The sequence below is a fragment of the Myiozetetes cayanensis genome, unplaced genomic scaffold, assembly GCF_022539395.1.
Source record: "Myiozetetes cayanensis isolate MyiCay16 unplaced genomic scaffold, myiCay2020 scf19, whole genome shotgun sequence".
Classification (NCBI taxonomy): domain Eukaryota; kingdom Metazoa; phylum Chordata; class Aves; order Passeriformes; family Tyrannidae; genus Myiozetetes; species Myiozetetes cayanensis.
This window is the reverse complement of record NW_026087400.1, coordinates 2,798,533-2,823,958: the sequence shown is the minus strand read 5'-3', so window position 1 is coordinate 2,823,958 and position 25,426 is coordinate 2,798,533. Positions and strand designations below refer to the sequence as shown.

The 25,426-nt window shown below is 44.3% G+C and overlaps 1 protein-coding gene across 3 annotated transcripts; it reads right to left on the bottom strand.

Moving 5' to 3' along the window:
• Positions 1-581: 581 nt before the first annotated feature.
• Positions 582-25,411, bottom strand: RPRD1B (regulation of nuclear pre-mRNA domain containing 1B). 3 transcript variants are annotated; one of them, XM_050313699.1, is made up of 8 exons: positions 25,161-25,411; positions 23,593-23,722; positions 22,410-22,543; positions 16,270-16,382; positions 14,294-14,420; positions 13,090-13,265; positions 4,399-4,454; positions 2,944-3,076 (listed from the first exon to the last, which is right to left on the bottom strand). In XM_050313699.1, exons 1-7 carry the CDS (start codon positions 25,309-25,311, stop codon positions 4,422-4,424), a joined length of 864 nt encoding a protein of 287 aa, XP_050169656.1. In that variant the 5' UTR covers positions 25,312-25,411; the 3' UTR covers positions 2,944-3,076; positions 4,399-4,421. The 3 variants fall into 3 exon arrangements, with proteins under 3 accessions (XP_050169655.1, XP_050169656.1, XP_050169657.1); XM_050313698.1 differs by lacking the exon at positions 4,399-4,454 and having other exon boundaries at positions 582-3,076; positions 25,161-25,409; XM_050313700.1 differs by lacking the exons at positions 2,944-3,076; positions 4,399-4,454 and adding an exon at positions 12,262-12,912.
• Positions 25,412-25,426: the final 15 nt, after the last annotated feature.

Genomic DNA, 25,426 nt, shown 5'->3' with positions numbered 1-25,426 from the left:
TCACATTCATGCCTTTGAAAACCCCACCCTAGTTCCTACCCCAGCAACACAAAGGTGGTTTTCACCGGGAGGAAGGGCCCCAGCTCCCTCCTGCTCCCACAGCGTCACGTGCCCAACCCCTGCGAGGCTCTGAGAGCAGTGCTAAATATAGTCCCTTTAAGGGAAGATTTGTAAATCAGTATAAAACATAATCCGCTTTGCAGATATTCTCTGAGGCACACAAAACAATTACTGTTTGCCCACAGAGGCTGCTGCAGACCAGTTAATTGAAGAAGCCCTAAGCACCCCCCCAGAATTAACTCCCAGGGTGATGAGAAGACCCCAAAAAACAAAAGGCTTCGATCACACTGACCCAGCTGGAACAGCAGCTCCTGGTGCTCCTGCAGGGAGGCACCTTCCTGCCTTCCAGGTGTGGCTTCCATTTGTATTTTTCCCAGGAATCCCACATTTCCATCCTGCATCGAAAACTGCCACAAAGATCTCCCCAAGTCACTGCCTGGGCTTTTGTGGGGGGAAAAACCCCAAACAAAACTCAGTGGGTGCCAGAGCATTGAAGAAAAAAAAAAGTAAAGCCACTACTGTTCAATGACACCCTCTTTATTCAAAAATAGATATCTATGAGACATTTCAGAATATACTGCTGTCAAATGGCAGCCTATATGTCTAAATTAATTCCTAAGTCAATTCAATATACAGATTTAAGCTTTTGTTAAAAAAAGACACACCGTGGGGAAATCTGTTTAACCTTGAGAGAATGTCACCCAGTTCACCAGATGCCCTTTGCCCAAAAAGTAAAACAAATAAAATTAAAACCCACAAGACTTCATTTAAATTAAGCAAAATAAAACACACACATATATTTGGGAAAAAAAAAAATCAAAACATTTCAATTAAAAAAGAAAAAAAAAAAAAGACACAACTCTCTTACAGATCTGCCTGAAACACAAGTGTGAGATGCCAACACATTTGTCTACATCATTTTTTGACAGCTTTTTTTGTCCTATAATGGATACACATTCAATCAATGCTCAAAATAACTTGGTTTAAGCAGCCTTGGGGTAACTCCATGAGTTGAGTCAGGATGGAAAAGAGTCTTTTGGTTGGGGTTGGTTTGGTGGGATTTTTTTTGTTTGTTTTTCATTTTTGGCAAAAGCAGAGAGAATCTACAGTGCTTTATCTAAAGTCTGGACCATAAAAGGCTGCACAGTCAAACCAACTCAGGGAACAGACAGTTCTGCCACTGGAAAAATTCCTGTAAACGAAAAACACATTTCCTGGCTGGGCAGTGAGGGTGCAAGGAGCGTTAAAAAAGGACTAAAAGAAGTACTTGTCAGTAGGAAAAGGACGTGAGCTTCTGAACAACTTGGTGATCAAAAGATGCCGTGTTGTTTGCTGTAACTGAGTGCTGAACGGGCTACTGAACACCCTGCAAAATAAATTAACGTGGAGCAGAACTTTGTGTTTCGGCAGGTTTCCCTTCCTGGCCTTGCTTGACACCAGCAGCTCGAGAGCACGGGGAGGCACAGACACAGCACCTCAGCTCACTTCGGCCTCTGCGCTGCAAAACCTGCGTTAGCAGACCAAGAGTCTCCAGAAATTTAACCTGTTCAGAGTGAGAGGTGCTAAATTTAAACAGAATTGTATCCAAATTGGAATGGTTCAGTGATCAGAGTCCAGCTTGTCAGACCTAACACACAAACTGAAATGTAACTACACCCCTGGAAGCTAAAACAGTAGCCGGCAACATAATGGAATTAAGAGCTTTTTAAAATTTGTTGGTTTTCTTTTTTTACACTTTTCCTGATTATAAAAATCAACTCACAATAATCTGTGACACAAAATTAAGTACATCCTTCTAATATCTACATGCATGGACATGGTACATGTGCATACAGGATATGTGCATATATATGGGTCTATTCTCTATATAAATAAATATTTATACCACATTTAACTTCTGTGCATCAGACAACTTCACTAAAGCTATGGAGAGAGTTTATAGCATTGCATTTTCAATGTTACCATCCTGAGAGCAGACCAGACAGTGCCTGTCACAGGGGCACCAGCAGATGCCACACACCACTCCAGGCTCTCAGTTCATTAAACCAAAGCTTCCACCACCACCTAACTTTGTATAATGAAGAGGAAAAATGTGGTATAAATCTAAGGTAGCTAAAACAAAATTTACTTCCACTCCCACTTAGGTCACATCCAGTTCTGCTTTGCTCAGCACAGTGTAACTCGAGTCTATCTCTAATTCACAAAGAAAAGCTGCTTATTTTTATTGCCTGTGATTTCAATTCATGCCCCTGCCGAGTGGGAACTATCCTCACGATATCCTCACAGCAGAATGAGGAACTGCAGGTTTAGGAAAAGCCTTTCCCTGTCCCATTGCTCAGCAGATGCCCTCCCCTCACGCTGATGTGGCACAGGAGCCACGTGCACACACCCCCCCTGCGAGGCCACTGCAGGCTCCACTGCTCTCAGAGGTGAGGCTCAGAAACCCAACCAGAACAGACAAGACTTATTCAGAAATAACACAATATTTGCACAGAGGGAAGATGCCCCGTGGTCAACCTTCCTCTGAAAGCTTCCCAGGCATGTGTGTACATGATTCTCACCACTTCTGTGGGGGCAGCAAGTGCTAAGAGCAAACAGCAACTAAGGAGCATGGGGAAAGACTGGGGGAAGTTTGCCCATACAGACCACCCCAACTCCCTTCAGAGCTCAGAAAACTCACTCCTCTTCCTCCCCTCACATGAGCCAGTGTACACAGAGAGAGGGTGAGCACGAGCAGCCAAGAGGTTGAAAGCAGGGTCTGCAAGTTCCTTCCTACTGCAGAACGTGGAAGACTGGACTTCCAGCCAACACCAGAGTCCTTCTTACTTCTGCTGGTAATAATGGAGACTGGGGGACGGGGTTTGTCCTAGTCTGTTGAAAACAGGTCCCCAGCAGACGGCAGAGGTGCCAGACCTCCCGTGACATTGGGCAGCAGTGACAGGTCTGGAAGGCTCTGGATGTGGGATTTCAGCTCCTTGCGCACCTGGGTTACCCGAGCAAGCTTCTGTTTGTATTCCTGAGGGAAAGAGACAAGAGAACAAAGATTAAGCACAGGTTAATTAACAGTGCTGTTAGTTAAGCCAGGAGTATCTTCCAGGTGAGGACTCACAGAGGGAGGCCAGGCCCTGGTGCTCTGCTGGCGTGACTGCAGACCCTGCCACCTGCACCAGAATTCACAGCCTGCCCACAGCCTCTGGCATCCCTAAACCAATATCCCTGCCCTGCCTTACTTATTTTACAAGAAAAATGCCCCCCCCACTGGGGGCTGATAGAGCATTTGAGACAAGTCTCACTGCAGAGATCTCTACCCCTGTGTTCTCACCCAAAGACTGACTCTCACCTGCTGCCAGTGTTCCTCTGCTGTCGGAGGCCGCAGGCTGAGGCACACCACAGGTGTTACAATGCTGCCAAAGCACTCACTCCTTTCAAGCTTGATCGATTTTGAACATTTAATTAATCCAATTCTCCCTTTCAAGTCACTAAATCAAACCCAGGTTTTGGCTGTCAAGCAGGGTCTCCTCAGTGAGCTGTTGGACGACTCCCGTTACAACCCCAGGGGCTGTGCCGTGAGACCGGCATGGAAACACAGGCAGGATCACTGAGTGAAAACCCGGGAAAGACACACCCACACTGGATACAGACACTAAAAGATTCTGAATTTTATTACAAAGGGAGAAAAACAGTAAGCTAAAAATCCCCGAAGAGGAAACTTGCAGGTAGTTTTTCCACAAATAAGGTCTGTATTGGGCAGTAGAAGTCCAGTGAGAAATCCCTGTCCATGTGTAGAAATCTCCCTGTATCTCAGAGACATCACTGACTCATCTGTCAAGGAGAGAGAGGAGGAGTTTGGACCCTGAAAATGGAAGAAAGAACTATACCTTGGTTAATTCTGTTTAGAGATCACTTAAGAACAGCCCAACACACATCTAAGTTATCCAGTACAGAAGTTCAACTAAAGACTGATGGCTATGTAATTTTCAAAGTGTTGTGATTCTAAACATTCATGTAACAGGAGACAGAAACTGAAGGAATAAAACCCCAGTATGACATGATTTCTTTTGGAATGTGCCAGTCTTTACACAGCTACACACGGCCTATTTCACGTGGTACCTCCAGAATGCTGGAAACACTGAGCTTAAGATAAAAATCATGCAGAGACCAGGCTCCCACAAAGCCAGCTTCAATATCAACTTACTTTTCATTTCTTAATTACTTGGCAAAGAGAACAGTTTACCAGAGAACAGAAATTTATATCTCTGAAGATCAAATAAAACTAGGCACATGTTTAATCAAAACATCTTTCTGAAGAGTTTACAACTTTAATCCAGACTTTCTAACCTTCTCAGTGATGGAAATTCTCTTCACCTTCTCCAAACATCAAAGCACAGCAGCTCCTGTGGGGTTACAAGCAAGGAGTTTACACTCTCTGTGTTTCATTATTTTGAATTAGAACAGTGAGAGCCGCCGTCAATCGCAACAACTCCCTGCAATGACTATGTAAACAAATCCCATAAATTTCCTGCCAGCACCAAATGAGAGTGTCTTTTAACAGCCTATCTCAAACTTAAGCCCTTTATGAGGCCCTGTGAGTTAATACACCATCATAACCAAACAGATCTGTTAACACACACGGGATACACACCAAAATAATCCCAACAAAGCCCTCCCAGTTCCTTGAACTGCAGGATGTGGGTCTCAGGGCTAGAGAACAGTAACAAAACAAAACAAAACAAAAAATCAAGAGAAGGTGACACATTAAGTTAGGATTGCAGGGATTTGTCTTGTTTTAATGAAAGACAGAGAATCAGGATCAAAATAAGAATGCACCCACATCCCTAGTCACACTCTTTGGGGAATTCTTAAAGAGGGAAACAAGTCGAGAAAGCCAGATGAAGACAAAGGAACAAAAACAAACTCCCAGATTTTTTAGCATGAATAGAGAACAGCAGCAGATAAAGAGGGATGCCATGGAGGCCCAGCATTCCAACACCTGGTATTCTTCTCCAAGAGAATGTGGGAGACAACACTGGGGAAAGGGAGAGATGGTGCCCAGACTGCTCTGCTCAGGGCTGGCACATCCCCAGCACTGCGAGGCAGGAGACAGGAGTATCTACTGTGTTCCTGTACTCCAAATGCTCACAGAAGGTGGAAGAGGCTGCACTCAGACATCCCGAGACAACAAACTTAAAATAAAATTAAAAAATCATAATTCAGGCCATTGTCAGGGAGTTATGGATATCCAGCCAGGAAAGAACAGGCAGAGCTTCCTCAAGAATGCCAAACTGTCAAGAGTGAGTATCAGCAGGTGTTCCTTTCTTCTGTAAAAATACTTACTAGAGATAGGAAAGAAATAAGAAGGGCAAGGCAGCTGGCAAGTCCTCCAGGTCTGATAAATGGGCAGAAGGTGCAAGCCAAAAAAATACTTCAAGTATGGCTTGAACTGCCAAGATCCACGCAAAACAGTTATGGATTTATGGATCCAATTATGGAGCCACATAAAACAATTATGTAAAAACCTCCATGGAAAGACTAATGTCCTTCCACTTCCAGGGCAAATCTGACAAGAGGACCAGGATCCACCATGTCTCAGAGACAGTCAGGATGGGTTTTGAGCTGAAGAGGATCTGCGTGACTGTTACAATTACATTAAATGCAAACAACGCTCCTTTCCCAACAGAGATATTTAGGGGAGTGGGAATCTTGCCAATGCCTTGCCTTTCCAGTTCTGAGAAAACACACTGCCAAACGAAGAACCACCAAGATGTGTGTGTAAACCACACCACTATTCTGGTGATGTGACGGCAAACACACAGGCTCAGGAGCAATTCCTCTGCATATTAACAGCTTTCAGATTTACAATCAGCAGTTTCAAATGTTTAGGAAAATATCCCAATTTTTAGGGATACTCTGAGAGCCACATAGAACACTGAGCTATTCTATACCAGAAGACAGACTTTTGTACATATGTGATGACTAAGAAAATAGAAATCAAGTCACCTTGAGAACCATATTCCATTCTATTCTAAGTAATTCCACCTTACTAGCAGATTAATGCCAGTTTTAACTAGTCCACACAAAAGGCTTAAATCTTACCTGTCAGAAGACGAACTAAAAAAACATTATATAGAGAGAAAAAAGTACAAGGAAAAGGCAACAACAGTCCCCAAACCATTAAAAACTCTGGCTCACAAAACATTACTAAATTCAGGAATGGAAACTAAGGGAGTAATCCAGGAACCAAAGATTTCCTAGAATAGATGAATACTTACTGAACTGATTGGACTGGATTGGCTACACAACACAGAGCGTGAAAGAACTGTCCCCTGCATGCTTAACCCTCTCCATCCCTCTGATCCTGAGCTGTGCTGACTCATGGAAGGAGCTGAGAGACTGGAAGCCAGAGCTGGGACAGGGAATGCTGGCTGCTCCATTTGGGAATGCACACCAGCAGAGTCAAGAAACCCCCTTCCAGCTTGAGGGCTTTGTTTTTTCCACAGGTTCTGGCCATATTCTGGAAGCAAGTTTTATGGGAAACCACGTTTTTCACATAGCCCATGACACGCTTTGGAACTGCAACTTGTAGATTTTTGCATAAAGGTCCTTCCATCCCACGAAACTGAACAAATACCAAGTGCAGTTCAAAGAAGCCGCTGCTTTCCGAGGCCTTCGCTTGTACTCCGTGTGTCGAGTTAATTGTCTCCCTGCACGGTAGGCTTATATTAAGATTAATAGTATTTGGATGCTATTTGTTTTTTTTTTTCACACGAAATAATGAGATCTCTGCTGTAAGCAGGAGTTTCAGGATGACAGAGAAAAAGCTGGCACTGCGCCACGCGGATGCTTTCGCTAATCAACATTCCCTTCCAGCACGCAGCGTTCCACGTCCTCAGTGACCAAGAGAATCAGACGCTCAGTCCTTGAAACAAATGCAAAATCAGAATTAACCACCACTGAACGGATCTGACAAGTGTTTCATTCCGAAGCAGCCTTGCTTGAACGTTACAGAAGTGGCTGTAATCGACGTGACAGGAAATTCATCCTGAGCGCGGCTGCGTGACCGGGTTCACCTTGGCGAGTCCCACAGCACGGACTCGGATTGTTTTGGCTCAGAGCGTGCACTGGACACGTCCATCCCTGCGCAGGGTCAAGCAGGAACATGCTGTAAGTCATCACAGCAATTGCATCCACTGAAAAACATCCAGTCATTAATGAGAATTTGGAAAGAGATTACCAAGAGCAGCCAGCCAGTCTCAGCTTTGATAGGCTGCAGCTTGAGCCAGTTGTAGGAAAGCAAAAGACCACTCAGGGGAAAAAATGCCCCAGAGGCTCAGCAGAAATTTGAAGAGTGTGTAGTGAAGTGAGAGGTCTGACAGGCATGTGTTTATATGATCAGGTAAAACCTCTCTTTATAAACATTAAATATACCACACTACTCTAGCAGGTTGATTAGGTATTCCTTAGCTTGTGCTCTTTGCCACTTATGTGGCAAGTAAATTATTGTAAAGTATTCTTAAAATACATTCATTAAAACATGTTGGAATAAGAACAGAAAGGGAAACTTCTGCCATTTCACAAGTTCAGTGCAGCAGAACTGACCTCAAAAGCAAAGTGAAGCCAGGTTTCTTCATTCTGCAGCAGTACCAAACCAGTAAATCTGAGGTTTTTATCTGAAAGATGCAGCCCAGGAATCAGAGCTTGAATGATGTATTTCCTCACAGAGTTCCAGTTCATTTTCAGACCTTAAATTTGTTCAGTCTTGCTCTTTTAAATTTGACAAGGCTTCTTTCTTCTGTGGCATCATTCATCACGCTTCAGCAGAGACCATGTTTCTGCTCGTGGCAGAATTACACACTCTGAAACTGCAACTCGTCTGCTCGCTCTCCTCTTTGTTTAGGACAACAGAAGAGCCAGCAGCAGAAGCCTCCACAGAGCATTTCTCCAGCTGTTGGAGAAGCCTTGGCCTCTGAAACGTTCAAAAGCTCTCAGAAAGGGCCCAGGCTGCCACTGTATGATGGACATTAAAACTCGCTGCATTTGCAAAATGCCCTTCCTAAAATAAAAACTGGGAGGGTACATTTGATATTCACAGCAAAAATCATCATTTAGTGTAAAAGTAAGCAGCTACACATTCACGTCTCCAAGCATCTTAATGCTTTTACAGCTAAGCAAGAGTGGTAATACACTCAGTTACTTCAGTAAAATGTATAAAAACATTTTAAGTTAATATTGGATGATTTTTATTTGCTTTTATTGTTTAGCATCATTCCATTTGCAGCACTACTATAGTTACAAATGACTACAAGCACCTACAAAATGAAGAAATTGTATTATGGCATCATGCAAAGAAACACAGCTGTTGCCTCGAGCCATACACGGCCCAGCAGACCCAGATTCCCCGTGGAATTGCATCCTGTGCTCTTGTCCCAGCCCCAAAGGCACCACTGGCTCACAGCTGGCAGGACTGGTGCACAGCCCTGCACTTCTGGTCCCAGTAATCACCAGTTTGGTTTTACAGACCCTGTGGACACCGTTTTTGGGGGTTCCTGCTCAGGATGGTTCCCACAGCTGCTCCTGCTACTCCCTGCATGTGGAACACAGACAATTCTGTTCCCTGGCAGAACAACTAGAAGTTCACCTCCTGTTTTACTGCACAAACCACTGAGATGAATATACCACAACCCAAGAATTCCTGTCTGAGGGAAGCACAAAGCCATGCCAACACTGACATGCTGCAGAAAGCCAGGCAGCGGAAGCAGCACGGCAACAAATTGCCTATTAACCCACTGAACCAAATTGTATTTCGAGAAAATGTGTAGTGTTGGGCAGCCCAGAAAACCTCAAGTGAGAGTGTACTTCACCCCTCAGAGATGCATTATCAAAGAGGGCTTGCAAATTCGTGTGGGCACGGCTTTAACACCTTATTAAAGGTGCCTTGAGGCCATGAATATTAAAACCCACAAACATCTAAAAACCCCCACAGCTCTCAGCAGGACTCTTAAGTCACAATTTTTCAGTTGCAGCCAAGAGTCAGAACATTTCCCCTAAAGTGGATCTTAAATGCAGTATGTTCTTTATATTTATATATGCAGGCATGCAAACACACTTATTTGAGTGTATCCACCCCTCTCATAACACTGCACTACATACATGTACTGTCTGTGCTATGGTATGTTCCTCCTGTCACAAACACAGAGACTGAAGGTATGTGAAAGAACTGCCTTCACTGACTGCAAATCAAAACAGAAATTCTGAATGCACAATCATCTCTCTATTTTTTCTGCCTCTTTTCCCCAGGAGATTAAAAACAACCCTCCCTTCACTTACTCCAGGTTTTCTACTGTCAGTAGTTATTTCAGGTACCCATAAAGCTTCCACACAATTTGCCATTTCCTAGCACTGCTTTCCCTTGGTTCTTCCAGTCCCATCTATTTACCTGACTTCATTTTACAGCTGCCTGGTACACCACCATGGAACGTTCTCCCTGATATCTCGCCACTACATTTCAGTTTTACACAAACTAATTCCCTGGATTTTTTCTCCTTGCCTGCCCTGCATTCCACAGGAGCGCACTGACTTCAAAAGGCAACCGTTCCCCTTGAAGCTGTGCAGGCTCAGGTGCTGGAGGACAAAACCCTCCCCAGTTGATTGTGCTCTGCAATTGTAACAGGGCAGCAGCGGCCAAAAATAACACAAATCAGGGAAACTTTCATTAGAAGATACAAAGACATCTCACACTCATAGAAACAACAGTTCTTGGTTCTACGCCTGTCTGAAAGTGGATTTTATTTCCTGTCACCTGCTATTCTGAAAGGCCAGGCCACCTCTGATCCAGCCCAGCCATGGATGATCAAAGAGCAGCTGAAGTGTTGAGCCCACAACTGCTGAGCGAGATGAAACATCATTCAAAGAGAAATGCAGTGTTCAGCTGCTCAACGGCAGCATCCACCACACCCTTCAGTAAGTTAACCTGAGGAATATTTACCCTGAAAAATATACACCTTGCTGTAGGTGTTTTGCAGCATTTTTTTGGGGGCCAGCTGATTTTGCTGATTGCCAGAAATAAAGGAACTCTGCCTTCTCCTTCTAAGCACTCTTAGACTACAGTCAAGGTATCACCATACCCCCTCCCAACAAAGAAATCCTAATTATTACACTTCCAATTTTTTCCCATTGCTACCCTAAAACAGGAGTTGGTCCATATGTTATGATCTTCAGGCTCTGTGCCAGCTTTCTCCCTTCACATCACCAGTGCTTCTGCACCCCTCGCTGTTTCAGCCCTTACTCACACCAGCTTGCATCCATGCTGATGTGTAATCCCTTTCCAAAGCCACCTTCCTCAGCAGAGCATCCCTCAATTTAACAGCTTTTCTGCACCTGAGGACAGGAGCTGTGTCACAGGGGTTTGACATCACAGAGTACTCTGAGCATTAGCCCACCAGACGCAAACACAAGGAGTTTATGTATGTTTTGACAATCTGCTGTTTCATGAGGGACAGCATTAACAGGATTAGTAAACAACTGCAGCTCCTTAGAACACAAAAGCTGCTTTTCAAAAAACACAGATTAGCTACTTTCATTGTTATCACAGCGAAAGACTTTGTGAGTAAATAAAATACAAAAAATCCAGAGTGACTTCCACATTAGACATTTCAACATCTTAAAATAAAGCCCTAACTTACATTACTATCAGAAGCCCCTCTCCCCAAACCAGCAGCCTCGGCTAGATCAGGACAGCAAAGTAAACAATCCATCTTCTGTCCAAAAACACCCTCTCATCTGAGTCAGGAAATTTACAGCACGAGAGGAAAAACTCATAGTACTAAAGATTGTGGAAAAGATACATCCAGAGAGCAAAGCCTACAATCAGAAGATATGCAAAATTAGATTGTTTTAAGTTATTTCCTCATTTCAGACTTTGCCAGGAGTAAATGTTTTGGCTTTTTAATTCATTTTTAATTGCTACAAGAGTTTCAGATCCTTCTAGTAAAATGCTTATTAGCACTACAAAGGAAAATCCAGGCTTATCAATACTGTGAGAACATCAAAGTCTCAAACAAAACTGATAAGCAGATCTGGCCTGCCATATCTGCAACCAGCATCTTCCACTGTTTATTAACCCTCTACAAGGCCAGAACAATGGAACGCTGTAATCAGGCAACATCCCTCACTGAGGTTTGAGAGCTGACACGAATATCAATTATGCCTCCTGTTCAGTGTTAGAGTGGCATTTCCTGCAACTCCGTTTAGGTTGTTAGAGCACTGAGGCACCTTGTCTGCTAGAACGACAGAGATGCTAATCTAAATAGATATTTAATAACATCCTGATATTCAAATAAGATCGTTCCTTATTCTCCAATGTAGTGAAGACCTGTGTTTACACCTAACAGCAAACAAGCAGCCTGTCCCATTGCCATCAGCAGGATTATTCCCATTAACAAAGCAGCTCAGCCAGTGAAACACTTCATTTTCAGGATTACATTTCTGCCTCTACCAGAGTTATAATTTTCAAGTAACGTTCCTAACAAAAAAGGTATTTTTTCAAACAGAAAAACCCCACAATTGTCACAACATTTCAGCTACTGCATTAGAAATTTTAATTTCATGTTGTCATTATGCATTTCTCAGTTTCACAGCCTCAAACCGACTCAAATTTATGGATTGCTCTGGGCCTTTTAGAACATCAGTGTGCAACATTTTGCTACCTACTTCTTGCCTTCTTAAACCAAACAGCAATATGTCTATCATTTATGATTTTTTCATATACACATTTATGTTTCTACTAGACAGGTGCCCTTCTTTCAACGAGAAAAAAAACCAAGACCTGACCCAAGACTTCCACAGCAAATAAATCAGGTGCCAAACAGGATTTGGGTTTATGGCATTATCCATATCCATGTCTAAAGTGCTTTTTACCGAGTCAGTCACACGACTGACACTAGGCTTGAAGAAATTCAGTCACAAGGCATTGAGAAACTCTAGTATAAACATAGAGCAAAGAAAACACTCCCAGTGAAATTTATCTGGGAGCAATGCTGCTGAGTTGTCAGCGGACAGGGTCTGCCATGACAGTAAACAGAGCCTGCAATCGCTGCAGCAGAGTCTCCTTCCAGGAGATTTTGTCCTCCACGTCCCCTCCCGTCCCACCCCGCAGCAGCTGTTCATCACCAGCACCGCGGTGCAGAGGAGCCCTTGATGTGCCGCCGAGGGGCAGTTTAGCAGATGGCAGAGTGACACACAACCACAGCCATTAATTAAACTCCACACTAGTCCCGCGACGTGGTGCCGAAAGAACTTTACCATGGAGAGAGCACGTTTTGGATAAACAGCTGCGAACAGCTGGCTGTGCAGCCTCACACGGTGCTGGGCCGTGCAGGGGGGCTCGGCTCAGGCCCAGCCAGCCCCGTGCTGCTTTAGGGTCCTGCCCTCCTTGTTCAAGGGAGCTGGAAATGCAGTTCATTGCCTTTCACTGTCAGCCCCATTTAAACTCCACCACAGAGGTGACAGGTGGATGGTCAAGGATGGAGAGTTGATCTGGCTTGAACTGCTTCCCCTTATGAAGCAGGCAGATGAGGGGCACTCATTAAAAAGGAAAAGAATAATTAAAAAGCAGGCAATATAAAATCCCCTGAGCTAATTATGGTAAACGGAGGCTGACTTTTTGAAAAAGGGGCATGTCATGAAAAAATAGGATAAATCTGAAGCAACTGTTTTAGGTGAGTCTATTTTATTTTAAAAAGTATAGAGCTCTGGGCCTTCCAGGTGCCCATTGAAATATCTAGACTGAACACGAGAACATTCTCCAGATTTTACACGGCTTTCTTGTGCGTTTTACTCCAGATGTAAAAGCAACACCTAGAATCAAACATAAAAATAACACCTGGAAACAAACTTAAAGATAACACCTAGAATAACACGTAAAGGTAACAAGTAGAACCACCCCCTCCCTCAGGAGAAACCCACAGATTAGGAGTGAAAGAGGAGCGTTTGGTGAGCCAATCAGCTTGGCAGCCCCGGTAACCCCGCACTCACCTCCAGCTTCTTCTCCTTCTCCGTTAGCACATCCTTCTGGTTCTGGGTGTACTCGATGAGCATCCGTGCCAGCTGGCGCCGGTCCTCCAGCTCGGCCGCCAGCCGCCCGTTGTACTCGGCCAGCAGCAGACACGCCTCGTCCACCGTCTTCGAGAGCCGCTCGGCGGCTTCTTTGTCTGCGTGCAAAGCGTTGGGTGATTTACAGGGCAAAGTTTAAAAAAACTTCCAGTCCTTTACAATTCACCAGCCGCAGGCACAACGGCGTCTTGTTTGTAAATACGCTTCTGGCTCGACAGGAAAATAAGAGCTGTTATCACAGGGGATGTACAGGAAACAGGACACGCTGCCTTCTCGGGCGGTATTTTAGACACTGACATGACTGACTGCATTTTATCCTTGCAGACATGTCAGGAAAGAGGGGATATAAGTCTATGAAGTCAGCCTCTGTGAACAGGTTAATTAAACTAAAACGTTAGGCAGCACTTTCAGGTACACAGCTCCAGTGGTTTCCATATTTAAACAGTGTGCACCTGTTAATTCCTCTTTTATCTGAATAACTCCCAGTCCCCTGGCACAAACCTAGGAACTGCACACAGTCAAGCTGGACACTGTAAGAGTGATAGTTCATAATGAGTTTTAAATTAAAACTACCTCCAGGAACAAGAGTCATATCAGTTCAACCTTTAAATGCTTCTATTAAAATTACTTTTCAAATGTAATTGCAAAAGTTCATTTAAACAAAGACTGACAGATTAATGGGGGTAGTGAGTTTCCTTTCCCACAGCAATCAAGGAGCGTGTGTATACTCAGCAGTCTGATAGAACTCAAAAATATATCAATCAAGGAGTCTGTGTGTACTCAGCATAGTCTGATAAAACTTCCAAGATATCTTAACAGTCACGGTGTTCAAAAGCAAACACTCATTTGAGAACTCTGGCCCAATTTCCTTCATATCCCTGCAAAATGCTGCTGATGCTCTCCAAGTGCAAAAGCCTCGGTCCAAGCCAAAAAAAATAGAAGCAGCTACGTATGTTTAATCTTCAGTGTTAGTTCACGGGACTGCTATCTCTTAATTACCCTGGAGCTAGGACAAAGCAAGTAGGAATTCGCTCCACCATTATGATTATTTAAAAAAAAAACCCCACGCACTTTGATTTCTAAGTTACTCTTTGGACCCATGTTCATTCATCTACCGGTCTCGTACCTGTAATTTTCTCCAGTAATGAAACATCCTGAACTTCCTGAGGCAGGGAAGCGATTTTTTGCCGCACTGTCGCATCTCCTGACGCTGCATTTTCCAGGTCTTGTAGGGCTTTGATCAAATCCTCGGTCTACAAGTCAAGTGAGCCAACAGTAAGACCAGGTAACCTTAACCACATCCATTTCCCAGGGATGTGGGCCACTGCAGCTGAGCTCACCTACCTTTGGAAGCCACTATTTGGGGAATATTTTCTTCAAACAAATTTTAAACCGTTGCTTCCTAACACAGGGAGCATTCAGTGAGTTTACACTGTCCCAGTGTGTGGGAACTCCTGCATAATTACAGCAGGGTCGGCTTGTTCCAGACTCTGCAGTGGAAAACTTCTCATTCCAATTAAGAGAAGTGATCATGTTAAGACATAGCTGAGGATGACACAACCACACCAGTGTGAGACACAGCCACCAGCCTTGTGTGCTGCCTCAGGGTGGGACTGAACCTTTTACACAAGGATCTCTGACACTGACTCTTTGCCTCACAGGACTCTATGGACACCTTTTTTTTTTTTTCTCCTGCTCCAAAAGTACATTCTGACAGAGCAAAAATACCTAACCCCAAATTTCTATCAGTCCAAGCAAAACTGGATCAGATTTCCTTCGTGGTAAGGTTTAGAACCATGTGACTGGTTATCAACCATAAACTCCGATGATGGTAAAAAGTTCTTCCTGTTAAAGCCAACTCTACAATGTCCTGATTTTGCAAAGCCATGGCTGTCCTCACCCAGCTCTCTGCAAGGACACAGCTTTGTGCAGCTGAACTGGGCTCCCCTCAGCTCGGCTCTCAGCTGCTTTAGTGCACTGAGGAAAGACGTGTCAGTTTGAATGAATTCACTCAGAACGTATCCCAGCTTAAAAAAGACGTGGGTGAGGACAGCCTGAAGAGGATATGCCATATTTCCTCCTTGCTCCAAAAAATGACTAAATAAAAAAAAAAAAAGAGAAAGAGAGACTCCCTAATCAGGAAGAACAAAGTGTTGTTTCTTTCTTTTAAAAATACTGAAGTTTCCATGGGAGGTTTCTGAAAGGGGAGACCAGCCCTGTAAACACAACCACTGATGTTTAAACTACAGTTCAATAGTTTGAAAACTAATAAAAACACTGACAAATTTTAAATAAATATTTTTTATCTGGAAAACAAAAGTCCATTACCTAATATTTACTACTTCCTTGCAAACTGCAAATGATTTCCAACTGTAACAGAGACAGTGTTTATCAGCAAGAGAAACCATAAGCTGCAAGGCATCTGGAGGTAAAAAGAACAACAAAATTTTCACTTATTTCCTTGACAACTGTTATTTATTTTTATTTTTCGATGTTTACAGTTTACCAGATGGATGGTGTAATTTTTTATCCTCTTCAAATAGACTGTGGTTTAACATATGTTCATTCTGCAGCCTCAAATGGCCAGAATGATTTTCTGCATCGTTCCAGCTATTTCCACACCCCTAACATTTGACCCTCAAAAAGTCTTCAGAGCTGGTTCTCCTACCAGCTCCATACAAACCTATCAAAGGTCAACATTTTTAACAGCTTATTGAAAGAAGTGGTCCACAAAAAAATAATTGCATTTTAACTGTGGTACAACTTGGGGTTTGAGGGGTTACACACTGATCTTAGAAAGAATTTAAAATGTGGTCTGCTCTTCTAGCAGTCCTCTCAGATTCTTTCCTGGCAGCACTGCCTAAGACTACCTGGAATTGCTCTCAAGTGGCACACTGCTGCAACAGGAATAAAAAGAACCTGTTGCATTTCACATGGACTTCTCAACCCCAAACTGCATCTCTCAGCTAAATCTATTTCACTTGTTGTCAGCTCCACCTTGTGGCTGTGACACACAGGGGATGTGACTGGGACACAGGGGACACAGAGGAGGTGGCCATGTGGCTTCCAGAGCTCCTCCCACGCTCAACCCATCCCACATACCAGCAGTGGCCCAGCACTAGGGTCCTGGGGTGAGTAGCTCCCAGGATAATCATCATCTTCCTCCTCTTGTATTTGCTGGAAAGTTCTCTTTAGAGACTTCTTCTCCTCTGCAACTGAAGACAAAGAAACAACTCATTTGGATGCCGGATCTGCCCACCTTAACTCTTCCTACTTCAAAAGAATTGTACCAGATGCGCTGATGATTAAGCTCTCTAGAGAGGGACAACCACAGCTGGACTCTAAAGCTGGCATCATATTCCAAACACTCAAATGTAAAACAGCAATAAAAGGTTGATTTTGCCCCCCCATGCAGCTCTGTACGTGCCAGTACAAGAACAGACATCAGCAGTGTGCACTGCATACATGTTTGTGCCTCCTACACCGAAAGTAGGAAAGGCAAAAAAATGTGCCACTTATCAATAAATGACAGATTTCAACCCTGCTTAGATGCCCTGGGTGTGCAGGTGAGGATTTCTACCAGCAGACACAAAGAACCAATGCGAAGTACACACAGAAGAATTTCAAGTCATCTTTTTGCATCAAGTACGTGCTCACTGTGGTCCCACAATCAACAAAATAACTGCTGGTTATTCAACCTTCCACTCTTCCATCAAAATAAAGCCTTTGGGACAGCTCTATGAAACTACAACTCCAAGATGTGACAGCAACAACAGTGATGGGCAGGGCATGGACCGGTCTCCAAGCAGATAACCTGTAACACTTCAAACAGGGATTTCATAAAGCAAGACACTGCTGTTTAAATGAACCTCAGCACGGCAAACATTAGCTTGAAAGGGAAGAGACAGCTTATTTAAAGAGTCAGAAGTTTTAACACAGCCTTTGATCCAGCCACAGAACCTTCAGAGGACAGATCATTCTTCAGGCTCGCCACCAAAATTAATAAGATCCAGAGTAATTGGTACAAAAGCTTTGGACAGTCTTGAGAACATCTCTTCAGTGGAATCAAGTCTTGTTGAGATAATCATACAGTTCAAGGATAGAATCTACACGTTCTTTGATTCACAGGGAAATCCAACATCACTTGATTTAAAAAAAACCAGCCTGTCCCACTCTAACGAGGAAGCAAACAAAAAGGTCTGTCCTTAAATGCAGAGTTCTGCCTTGTCAGGTGGGATATATGAGAAAATTTTACTTTAATCCAGAGAAAGTCAGAGATGCTGTACAGCCTGCTCATGGTGGGGAAAGAGCTGAATGACCTTCCTAAGGCAGACACAAACACGTCTGTTAGAGAACAGACTCACTCAAGGAAGACAAAGCAGCACAGAAAAGTTACCCTAACACAAATGAACTGCTGATGTTTGCTAGAGTAAAGCTGTCTTGGTTAGAAAGAGGGACAGTCTAATTATTGTATGTCACCCAACTGATGTAAGAGTGCTGGATAATTTGACTGACAAACCAGTGAGACACCAGATCAATGTGGAAAACAGCTGCTGCCCACTGAGGTCTGCAAGAGACACGACTTGGGTTGAACAGATGATAAAATGGCTGAAGAGAACATTTAAAGTTACCCAGCCCAACACAACGGGCCATCAGTATTTATCACTTGTGTGCACTTATCACAAAGTAATTAACCAACAGGGGATAAGCACAGTAACCAACAGAAGAACACATGACCACAGCACGCACACAAGTGAAAATTAAAATGAGAGAGAGAGCTGAGATTCAAATTGCTGAAGAGCTATTCCTGCTGTGCTGCCAACTGTTTACCACAAGACACATTACACTTGCTCACCACTCTAACACACAGGACACAAAACTTCATTGAATTTTCCATCTGAGCAAGGCCAAGTGAGTCTGACTGGAACCACTCTGAAGGAGGTGGTGCTGAGCACCTGCAGCCCTGCTAAGCACCAGTCGTTGGAGAATCCTAAACACAACTCCTCAATTTAATCAAAATAGAAAAAGACCCACACTTATTTTCAAACTCAAGAACAAACAGAGCAAAAAGGAGCCCAGAAAAGAGAACAGAAGCACGGCACAAATTATAACACACCCTGGTTGGGCAGCTTTCAAACTCTGCCAGCCAGGAGTAATTAAACCATCACAGCCTGTGCTTCCAGAAAAGTCTGTCAAATCCAACCAGAGAAGGGAAAGCAAGCATTGAGAGCAACCAGGACTGATCAGACTGTAACATGTACCTAAAACAAAGAAGAGATTGTCGTAGAATTCTGAGAGCTCCACCCAGGAAAATCAAGAGCCCATCTTGAATGGACTTAAAGAAAAGAGAGAAGCCCCTACTACAAATGAAGTCAGCTTTCCTGCTTCACTGGGGTCTTCTCCACAGCTCAGAAACCGAACTACTCCCTAGAAACCTCCACAGGGTAAAGCACTTCATTTCTCCAAAACAACAGACAATTGCTCTCCTAACAGCTTTGCAGTGACACTCCAGGTTGCTGTTACCTTGCTGTTGGGAGTATCCACAGAGACCTGTGAAAGTATTTCTGCACCAACTTTTCAGTCTTCAAGCCATCTCCAGTGGCTTGAGGAAGGTTAGTCAAAGACCTTGCTGAGGATGTATGAGTTTTCCTGTCAGCTGGAAACCTGGGAGAGCTTCCCATCTCAGGTGCTTACCTTTTTATTCTCACCTCTTGAGGACTGGGTTTTAGAGGTAAACAGGCTTCTAATGGCCCAGCACCCCCTCCAACTGTTCTAACTCCTTCTTTCTCTGGGGGTAGATTACTGTGTCATTGTTTCAGTCCTCATTACAACATGTATTTGTTGGTAGTCTCCCCTAGTCCAAGTGTACCTGGGGTGGTCCTGCTCCAAAACCACACCCAGACCTGTCTGTCCCCAGGTGCCTTTATTTCAGCTGCCCTCAGAAGCCTCCCTGCCTTCTCCTCCTCTGTTCTTCTCTATTTTTTAATACAGGTCTGACTTCCTGTGCCAGAATTTTCAACATAAACACAATGAGAGCAGCTCAGTTCTGTGTTAGAGTGACACACTCCTACATCACAGCACGCTCAAGGACCTCCTTCAACTGCTTATTACAAAGACAACAAAAAGAAAACACGTCAGCTAGATCGGTTGTATTGCCTGAAGGGTTTCACATCAAACCTCTAAGACCTAGTTTTGCCAGGCTTTGAGAGAAATGGGTGGTTCTTCTCTTCCCTATTGCTTGTGAAAAGAAACATTCCAATAAAAATGAGATTAATGAGAAAGCAAATGCAAGCTTAACGAATACATTTAGAGATAAAACAATACATCAATATTCAAAAGCTCATTTCCATGTATATGCAGATCTCCTTAAGGAACTCCAAAGACTAAAAGTCTGGTAGTCACCACTAAAGGAGTCAAAACAGGGAATATAATGCTTAGAAAGGGCCAGTTCTTTTACCTCTCTGCCTCTCTGAAGGGAATGCTTTGTTATCAGTGCAATCAGCTCTGCTCCACAGAAGGAATTTAGCATGTGCAGCCAAGGGAACTGTGTTACCCAAGGCCTTGCTACTCACTGAACAACCTGCACTACTGCAACACACCCCAATGAGCTTTAAAGGCATCTTTCCTCACTGAGACAGGACTCTGTTTCATTCTGACAAGCTTCACAACTCCGTGGTGCTCTCAAGCCAAGCAGAGCCATCCTGCTCAGAGAGCAGCACCCACCAGCCCAGGGATTTCAGACACTGGAACATGAAAAAGCCACAGAGAACTAACTACCTGCACTGACCTGTTGCCATTCCGTGGGCTGAAGAAAAGCACCAGGTACTCGTTACCAACAGCACCAGATGCTCTTAAGGAGCTCCAACATTTTAACAGCACAGTTTGAACCAATCTGCAGACATTAACAATGCCTCTGCCTCAGCTGTGTCTGCCCTGGGTGCACACAAATGCAGGCAGCCAGAAGGGTTTGGATGAGCACTGCACTATGGTTTTGCACATCTATGACAATCATTATAGCTGTAAAACAGGAAACTTTAACCTCCATCTTGCTTATGTTCACCTGTTTGAAAGCAGAATACAGTAACTACAACAAAGCCTTCTGCAAATCAGATAAGACACCCAACAGAAACTCAATCACCACTTTATCTTAGAAATCCACAAAAATCCCAGATGAAAGTAGCTCTTACTCATTAAGAAGCTAATTTGAAAAAAAAAAAAAAGATATTCAAAACAAGGAGGAAGGACAGCTCTGCTGAATTTTTCAAAATTCTTTTTCCCTTAGGTTAAAAATCTCAGGGTTTTTTCGACAATGAATTGACAAGGCAGCAACATCCACACTCGTGAAAAGGCCTGAACTTTCCCTCAAATAGAAGATACTCCATTAATATCTCCTATTATCCAGACAACAGCTAAGTTCCTTGCCAAGTGAAGCTGTGCACACAGCAGTTCTTACAGCATTTGTATTCCTTCACTCTGCTTCCCACAGACAAAGGTCTGTCACACTTAGGAAGGGTTTGATTTTGTACAAACACTTTTAAGTTGAGAAGACAACAGCAGCAGGAGGGATTGGTACCATCAGCCAGAGGGAGAGGACACTGAGCAACAGCTGTCTGCCAAGTGACCAGGAAATACAGCACAGGGTATCAATTATCAATGTGTTTGGATTCAAAGTTGAACACTCGTGAAACACCTACCCACGTGCATTAAATTCACAGTTTCAAATCCCCTGTTAATCAGTTCAGCGGGAATCCAGGCATGTAAATTCTGTCCCTTGATGACACACAGGTGCCTGACACATTGCACCCAGACAAGAAGAACCCCAACATGAGCCAGTTCATGCAGAGACTGTTCACCTTCACCCCTCAGAGAACAGACTCCCTCTGCCCCACACAGATGAGACAACTCCTTTGGTCAGGGCAGTTGGCTCACAGCATTTGGGGAGAAAATGGCAACACCTGCCAGAAGTCACAACTCAATCAGAGGCAGGGGGAAGGACTCTGGTGGGAGCTCCTAAGGCACCCACCCAGCAGTTCTGCCTGAAGCAGTGTGTGAAAAACCACAAAGCTACAGCCACATCCAGGTCTCATTAATGCTCACATCTTCATATTAATTCTGCACTAAACACCAACTCCATCAGACCTTGTTTTCACCACCTAAGTACGGTAAAAGAGCCCTTTTCTAATGACCAAACCAACTCTCTCACAGCATTGCACCTCTGGGGGTAACAGAACAAAGTATGACCAGAGTACCCACGTCATTCAGGCTCATTTGATGACACTGACATTTCACAGAATGGCTTGGGTTGGAAGGGACCTTAAAGATCATCCAGTTCCAACCCCCCTGCTATGGGCAGGGCCACCTTTCACCAGACCAGGTTGCTCAGAGCCCTAACCAACCCAAACCTGAACAGTTCCACGAATGGAGCATCCACTTCTTTTAGCTGCAAAGTGGACAAATATTCCCCTGACCAGAACACTCCTGATTTTTAACAAGCCTCACCTTTCGTAGCTTAAGCATCCTGTTGCTCCCCTCTTTCCACTGCAGCACTACCAGTGAAACACTTCCAGGTGCTTCAAAAGAAGCAGGAACTGCCAAAGCAGTATCAAAGCCCAGTAAACACAAGCTTATGCTCAGTTTCTCATGTAAGTAATAAGGTTATAAGTGTGATGTTCTAATGATGGTAAATGATGCAAAGTTAACCCCAAATGATGTCAGTGCAAGAAAAAAAAAAGACACCAGACAAGCTTCTGGGCATATATTCCAGACTTCAATTATTAAAAACTTCTTGCTGACTCATAATAAAATACAGTAACTATGCAAAACAAACCAATTAACACGAGAATGAAACAACACTGAATAAGCCATTATAATAAACCCAGCTGACCAGTCTCAGAGATGCAGAGTGGGACACTTGACTCAAGGTGGATGTAACAGTTCCCTGCACAACTGACCTGCCTTCACCCCAAAAGGCAGCCCTGGAGGATTCTGTCTGCATGAGCAGCATCAGACATCACCTCGAGTCAAGCTCACTGCCAGCCACCACTCCCAAGGCAACACACCTGCAAACCACAACCTGCAAGTTCAACAAAAATCAGACTCTGAGACAATCCTGAAGAACGTCCACGACCAGCTCGGGCAACAACTCAACTGAAGGAGCCCAGAGCTCAACTCCTCGTGGTGCTTCCAGTGAAACACACGCCCATTTAAAAACGAACTGCACGTGACCAGCAATATGCACTTACCTTTCGTTTGGGGGCTGTTGGAGTCTTCCATAGACAGCTTGAGCTGCTGGATGAACTCGCTGCCATACACACTCCTCTCCTGCCAGATGTTCAGCAATCGTTCCAAGGGCTTCTTGCAGCCCTCGTCTGCTTCTCTGTTCAGAGATTGGGAAATCGTCATGGCTCAGCTGATCAACACTCCTGATGTTTTAAGAGAGCACCTTCCAAACTACCAGCTGCACCCACGGCGATACGTGCACGTGTGAAAGGATCTTTCTCACAGTGTTTGAGACAAACTGTGCCAAACACATTTGTGGCCAATTTTATTCCTTTACTGGAACTAAAGATTGCCTGGAAGTGCCCCACATTCCCACCCCAAAGGAACGGCAGGAAAAGTTGTGAAGGAAGAAACCTGCCATCATTCAGAATTTACAAGAAGAGTTATAAAATACCCTCAAGCTGATATGTTTACAACTCAAGAGTATTAACTTTAAACAGTTGTTTCAGTCAATAACATTCCAATTAAAAGCAGGTTGATTGGATCATTAGGCACTTAAATGCAGTCAGAGAGCACACTGACATCAGACAGCCCTCCAGAACAGACATCAAACACCCAGAGCATTGATGCTGCTTAGCTGAGATAACAGGAATTATTACGCTATTTAGAGAAAATCTTAACTAAACCACACTCCATTTCTGATAAGGTGGTGGCTGCATCATTTCTTCCCTCTTAGGTAGGAAATCCTTCCTTCCTCCAGCACTGCTGACCAGGTAACCATTAGAACAAGCAACACACAAAGAAACCATGCTCAGAGCAGGGGGGGAGTGAGAATCCAATGACCCAAAACATCTTCTCACAGTGGGGCAGAGCCATTCATTGCCTGGCTTTAATAAACACACCCAACTGTTCGGTCTTCACTGCTCATGAACAGATCTGCCAGATCTTCTGGGAACAACTCAAATGAAATCCAGAGAGTGTGAAGGGCTGGTTCACACACAAACAAGTTTGCCTAAAGAGAAGTATCAACACTAAACAGTTCCCAGCTGCAAAGCAGTCAGAATCCAATCTCTACTAGAGACAGGGTACAAGCATCCCTGAAACTTTAAAAAACAACAACAAACAACAACATCCAGTTGAATTAAACTCTGAATAAGAAGGATGCAAATCCCTAGAGAGGAAAGTTGAAGAAATGCAGCAACATACCTGGCAACATGAGAAAATGCATCCACAAGAACAGATTCGAATTCCCTGGTAAATTCAGGACCTTTCCTCTTACTGTTCTGGATGACATCGTTTGCTAAATATAGGAAAGTAAGTTTCCTACTGGATTTTGCTGAGAAAGGGAAAAAAAAAGAAGGAAAGAGTTTCCATTAATTTCTCACTTCTTTCACCCACAATCATTAACATGTCTTTCAAAGCTGCCAATAGATTTGCACTCTAAAACAAAGTTCAAAATATTTCTCTGTTACCGAGGCAAATCAGGGACCTTGAAGTCAAGTAGTTCTTAATCTCCTCACTTCTCCTCTTTTTAACTAATTCATAACACAAACATGAGTTTAATCCTTTTAGTGCACAGTGACACCTCGACTCTGAAAAAAGCTGCGTAACAAACAAATTTTAATCCCACGACTAAAAAAAGCTGTCCTAACCTACCAGTAATTAATAAAACAATGGATTTAATTTTTCATTCATTAACTTCAGGAAAAATACTTGGTATAGAACCCCATAATTCAGAAGAGTGAAACTGTAGGAGAAAAGTATTGCAGAGACCCAAATATTTTCTAAACAACGCTGTGACAGAGCAACATTGAATTTCCTCCACATCCCATAACTTTTCCTATTTTGACACCACCAGTTTCTATTTCCCTGTGGTCGGAATCAGTGGGATTCACTGTTTCCTCAGAACATGCTTGAAGCAGAAAACAAAAGTGCTCATTTCTACAGCAGGTCGAGGTCAGATCTTCCAAAACTTCAGAGACAGACTAAAATGGCAACAACTATCAGTCCCACACAAGATACCCCAGCTGCTCCAAAGGGCTCACACTGCTGGTGCCAGGGGTGGGAATGGTGATAGTGGCTGGTTTCAGAGCTGCACTCGGGGACAGGGCACTCACACGGAATCTCAGAATGGTTTGGGTTGGAAAGGCCCTTAAAGGACACTTAATTCCAACTCCCTGACATGGGCAGGGACACCTTCCACCAGACACTGACACTGCCATCCGGAAAACTACCTTAATTTAACTCCAGTTAAGTTAACCTGCAAGGAAAAAAAAAAAAAAACACCTCGAAGTATTTCTGGATGATAGCACCAAAGAGATACAGATCGAAGTATACGTGTAGATCTCTACAGCCACCTTTTCTTTCCTTATCTCTTCTCCCCTTAATGCAATTCTATAACGGGCGAATTGTATGGATTCGAACTCGAAAACTTAAAAACAAACCCCAAAAGGTGAACAGCCGAGCACCACACAGTTCATAACACAATGTTCGAACGTAATTCCTACGTTTCTGTTTTACACCCGGAAAGCAGCGAGCCTGAGCATCCTCTCAACCCCACACTTCGCCGCGTCTCCGTCCCCCGCCTTTACCAGCACGCACCGGGAAACACCCCTCGCACAGGTCGTTCCCCGCAAAGTTTATTAAACAACCGCTGCGTTCAACTCGCGCCTCGCGGGTCACCGAGCTCTCCCCGCGGAGCCCCGACACCGCCGCGAGGAGGAACCGGCCCCGGGGCCGCCCCGGGCCAGCCACCCCCGCCTCCCCCCGCGCACCTTTGCGGAGCTCCCGGTGCCACACGGCCACGATGGGCCCCGCGTGCTTGCGGTGGTGGATGAGCCACAGCGACAGCGTCTGCACGCTCTGCTGCGAGTTGCTCAGCTCGGACAGCTTCTTCTCCAGCGCCGACTCCGAGAAGGAGGACATGGGGCCGGGGCCGCTCCGCCCGCGGGGGGGGGCGCGGCGCGGCCTCACCGAGCACAACCCGCCGGGGCCGCCGCCACAAGATGGCCGCCCGCGCCCTGACCCCGCCGCGGGCCGC